Source organism: Lupinus angustifolius, chromosome LG15 (assembly GCF_001865875.1).
Source record: "Lupinus angustifolius cultivar Tanjil chromosome LG15, LupAngTanjil_v1.0, whole genome shotgun sequence".
In the NCBI taxonomy this organism is placed as follows: Eukaryota; Viridiplantae; Streptophyta; class Magnoliopsida; order Fabales; family Fabaceae; genus Lupinus; species Lupinus angustifolius.
The window spans coordinates 18,784,700-18,789,827 of NC_032023.1; the positions used below are offsets into that span (position 1 = coordinate 18,784,700).

General features: G+C 31.6%; 2 protein-coding genes across 3 annotated transcripts in view; both read left to right on the top strand.

The window, feature by feature from the left end:
• Positions 1,522-3,298, top strand: LOC109327845 (GATA transcription factor 12-like). 2 transcript variants are annotated; one of them, XM_019561020.1, is made up of 3 exons: positions 1,522-1,913; positions 2,430-3,159; positions 3,208-3,298. In XM_019561020.1, exons 1-2 carry the CDS (start codon positions 1,596-1,598, stop codon positions 3,117-3,119), a joined length of 1,008 nt encoding a protein of 335 aa, XP_019416565.1. In that variant the 5' UTR covers positions 1,522-1,595; the 3' UTR covers positions 3,120-3,159; positions 3,208-3,298. The 2 variants fall into 2 exon arrangements, with proteins under 2 accessions (XP_019416565.1, XP_019416564.1); XM_019561019.1 differs by lacking the exon at positions 3,208-3,298 and having other exon boundaries at positions 2,430-3,201.
• The window catches only part of LOC109327757 (ER membrane protein complex subunit 1-like), a 4,123-nt gene continuing 3,230 nt past the window's right edge, over positions 4,236-5,128 (top strand). Inside the window, exon 1 of the mRNA XM_019560909.1 lies at positions 4,236-4,249. Within this exon, the coding sequence (XP_019416454.1) occupies positions 4,236-4,249 (14 nt within the window). The remainder of the gene's footprint in view (positions 4,250-5,128) is intronic.

Sequence of the window (5,128 nt, forward strand, 5' to 3'; positions counted from 1 at the left end):
ACATATAAAAAATCATAATTATCTATAATTAATAGACAAAAAAATAGTATTAGTAGTGTATATCAGGACAAAACACAAACAAATAATAAAAATTAAAACTTTTAGCTTTTGTTTGAGAGTTATGAATAAAAGAGAAGGAGAGAGATGATGGTTAGGAATGGGAGGAAGGGGAAATGAAAGAAATTTTTTCCTTGTTTGGGTGTATAAATTTAGAAGAGGATGATAGACTAATGATAATGTAAGAATATTTTTTTATTTTTCTTTTAAAAATGTAATTAACAATGAGAAATGAACAATAATGTATAATATTTAGCTATTTTAATATTTTATCTTAAAAAATCTTAAATTGGGTGAACTTTAAAAAAAGACCATCCAAAACTTTCCTCTCTTCTCTATCCAACTCCTAAACAAAAAGAAGAGTTTTTCAAAACCATCCATTCTTTTTCCTTCCCCTCCAAAACTCTACTCCTGAAGGTAACATCAGGAAAGAAAGAAGAACAAAGAGAAGGAGAGAATAGGGGTGTAAACTTAGAAGCTGATGCACTAGCTTGACCTAGAAATATTATAGATCATTATTAAAAGGTCCACTATATTAAAAGAGTGCATTACATGTGACATTCATAGAAAACATATATTTAAGTTTAAATTTAATAATAAAATATTTTTGTAACCAATTAGATAAAATAATATATGAAGTGACATATTTTTAGGATAGAAGATATGTTCTCATTATTAAATGGGATGAATTTCACATTCAACCACACTTAAGATTATGTTCACTATGTTGAAAATTCAGGCATCAAATTGTTATAGACTTGTAGTCGAATTTATTTTTTGGTATTATTAAGGGTATTCTTTCACCTTTTTTGGTGAATAATTAATCTCTTTTAGAATTCATGTATGTTTCTCTAAACAAATTCAATCTAATTTGTTTGAGTTAATGCTTTAGGATATTAATAATTGCTTGAAAAGTAAATAATGTATCACATTTTGTAAAACTATTAGCCTCCTTGACCTAGAAATATTATAGATCATTATTAGAGGACTTGAATTTAACGTTCAATCAGACTTGTTTGAGTTAATATTTGAGGATATTAATGATTCCTGAAAAGTAAATAATAATGTATCACATTTTGTAAACTAGTAGCCTTCTATCTCACATTTTATAATTTAGAGAAACTAAATAATTAACTTCTTTTTCAAGACACTAAAGTTGTGCTTCCATTCAAAGGAAAAAAAGAAAACCAAAGTAACTTCAACCACAAATTCTCCTTGTTGTGTTTGATTCAATTAAAGTCTCTTCCATATTTAATATTAATCACCAGAAGACTTTTTTTACACCATAATTCACTAAAAAATAAAGTAATTTTGTGGAATATATAGTATATGTGTCTGGTTTTACCCATTCAAACGCAAATAAACCCTCTTATCCTTTACTCTCTGTCACCACTGAAAACCACAACTTTGTAACATTTTCTTTTTCCAAATTCCTATACTTTCTCAATTCTCACTCATTTTTTCTCATTATTTAACCCTTCCCCTATACACATTTTTCCCGTTCCTTCCTTCAGAAACATCATAGTAATAATATTAACATGCATTACCCACCAACCCATATGGAAGTACAAGAGTTTTCCCACAACACCAGCCGTTGTCACCAACATCATTTCCATTCTGACAACAACAACAACATCAACAACGTGGGTTCTTCTGACAATTTCATCGTTGAGGAATTCTTTGATTTTTCCAATGATGATAAAAACCTTAATCTATTTACAGACTCTATGACTGGAAACAACACTGATTCTTCCACTCTTATTGACACCACTAATTCTCTCTCTGTCTCATGTCACCAGAATTTCAATCCTGACATTTTTTCTGACACTAGTTTCCCCGGTGACCTATGTGTCCAGGTACATACCATACCATACTTTTATATTAATACGTTAAATTCATATGTGTCTGTTATTTATTAATGTTTATGTATTATTATTATTTCACTTACCTTATTTATATATATGCATCAACAAACCTACACAATTCATGCCCATGTATACGTAATTTTCTTAGGCACGTCCAACACATACAACAAATTTCCTTGTCTTTCTTATCCTCCCACACCTTCATTTCATTCCTTTCCAAGAATATTAGAGTAAGTAAAGTGTTGCAATTTCTTTTTTTCCATGCTTCCTTTTATTTCGATTTTTTGTTTCTATTAAGCTATACGGACCATAGGGTAGACAAAATTGATGTTGCTTTCTGCTAAATATAGTTCTTGTTTGAATTTAAAAACTGTATGCATAAATTTGACCAATGAATTAACATTATGATGGTGACGTAAATAGTGAATTGATTATTCAATTATTGTTACACATGTTTGAGATTAATACTAATACATATGTTTGGTGATTTTATATTTTGGAAAACAGTATGATGACCTTGCGGAGTTAGAATGGCTTTCAAAACTTGAAGAGGAATCATTACCCAATGAGGATTTACAGAAGATGCAGCTCATATCAGGAATCAAAGCTTCAAATGATGATGCATCAAAAAACCATGAATTACAACCTCAACCCAACAACCCAACCAGTCCAGTTTTTAATCCACAAGTGTCAGTTCCAGCCAAGGCCCGCAGCAAACGAACCCGTGTGCCCCCATGCAACTGGACTTCACGTCTCCTTGTCCTCTCCCCAACAATATTGTCTCCGGTCCCTCACCTCGATGATCATATCATCCTCCCACAAAAGCCTGCACCCAAGAGGAGGGACTCGAGTGAGAGGGGAGAGGGCAGGAAGTGCTTGCATTGCGCCACTGGTAAAACTCCTCAGTGGCGCACTGGACCTATGGGCCCAAAGACTCTATGCAATGCATGTGGCGTGAGGTACAAGTCGGGCCGACTCGTGCCTGAATATAGGCCCGCAGCCAGCCCAACTTTCATGATGACAAGGCATTCCAACTCGCACCGTAAGGTGATGGAGCTGCGGCGGCAGAAGGAGATGATGGAAGCCCAAGATCTCCAATTCATTCAGCATCACCAGAATATGAACATGATGTATGATTTCTCATCCAACCGTGATGATTACTTAATTCATCAACATGTGGGCCCTTATTTCACATAGTCTATCTAGTGAAGTACTAGAGTAGGATAACTCTGGTGGAGTGCAAAGGTAGCTAGATATAGTTTTTTCCAACCCAATTTTGGTAGAGATTTTTTTAATTTCATAACATAACATTTTTGTTTTGAGTTTATGTTATATTTAGGTTGGTTCAATGTTTAGTTAAGTACCAACAATGATGTTGGTCTAGTGATGTAAGGCCCTAGTGAAATCCTAAGATTGATGGTTCTTTTTCTGAGAGCGACACTTGTTGAGATGGGCAGTCCTGAGAAGGATTAGGGGATATCCTTGGTAGTACCAAAAAAATGTATCGTGAAGTCAATATTGGAAACAAAATTGGCTGACTTGAATAATATAATTGGTTTTTTTGTTAAAATTGTGTATTATAGTGCTAATTTCTGCTAAAAATGAAATGATTTTCCGAGATATCTCTTGAAGGTTTTACCAAGTTTTAATACTCTTTGAAATAATTACGTACGTTTTTTATGCATTGATATATTAAAGCAATTATAGAATTATGTTACAACGATCGAAGGTACCACACAAAGTTTGGTGAAATTGGAGTGAAGCTTGCTCTGGATTCAGTGTTTGAAATTTAACAGTCTACTCCTTTAGATTCTTAAACATTCTTATTCAGTTCTCCTGTCATTTTTATTTTATGATTTCTCTTCTTAAAAAAGAATAAGGAGAGAGAACAAAAATGTAAATATTTAATTAAGAATGTTGTAGGTTGTAGGTCCAAATAAAAAAAAGAATGATATTTGTCTTTAGAAAAAGTAAATAATATTCTTATTTCATAGAGAATTATAATAAATTATAAAATAATATGTGAGATCCAAATAAGAATAAAGATTTATGGTTACTCGTTAACGATGCATGCATGTGAGTGGAGATAGGTGGTGTGGAGGTTTAATATAGTACATATAGAGAGAGGTTGGGGGATGTAAGGTGGATTCGGGGCACAAATTAAACTCCATTCCTAAATCCACCAACCCCATGTGATTGAAGTATTTCGAATTGGTAAAACTATTAGGTGGGTTAATGCAATGGGGAAAGAAGTTCATAAGTCATGTATGCAATGTTATTTAAATATTTAGCTACATGCAATGTTATTTAAATATGAATGGCTCCAGGTCAATGCCACTTGAGTAAAATGAGTAAAAATCATCTACAAAGGGTTATTCATAACCACATAAACATCCAAATTAGGAGTGACAATTAGATGGGTTTGGATTTGAATCTTAATAGATGAATAAAAAACTATCCATCAATCCAAATAAATCAATTACATCACATTTTTTAATTATTCAATTCATCAATATCCAATGGATTTCAATCCATCCATTCTATCCATGTATCCAGTTTAATGAATTGGATGAATGGATATCCAACCCACTTTTTTTAATTTCAACAAAACATTTTAATAAAGCAATTTAAAGAAAAAAATTCTTTTAAATAATATTATTTAATAAAGCATTTTTAAATATCAATTTTAAAAAATATTTTTCTTCATAAACACTTTTAAAAAGTGTTTTTTTGATAAGCAATTTTAAAAATGTGAATTTGTGAAAAACAATTTATAAGCACTCTTAGTAGTAAGAATCTCTGGTGCAACATAATTGGTAGGGGTGTAAAAGTCTGGTTCGATTTTTGACGCAATTTAATGACCGAACTGAACACAAAGATATGATTCGGTTCGATTAACTGCAAATTTTATTTAGGAATCGAACCATTCATTAGTGGTTCGGTTCCGCAGTTTTTCAACTTATTTAAAGAAAATCATTTAAGAAATAGTTGAATATAATTTGCAAAGTATAAAGTCATGAAATATTTAATACTCTTTCTAGTAAAACAATAATAATTCAACATCTCAACGCACTACAAACTTGAAATTTTAGTCCACAAAATCTTCTAAAATGTTCAACAAAATTTAAGAATGACAAATTTGGTACCAATATTTTAGTCCAACAGTAACACATAATACTCCACATCATTAGTAATATCCTCGAGTT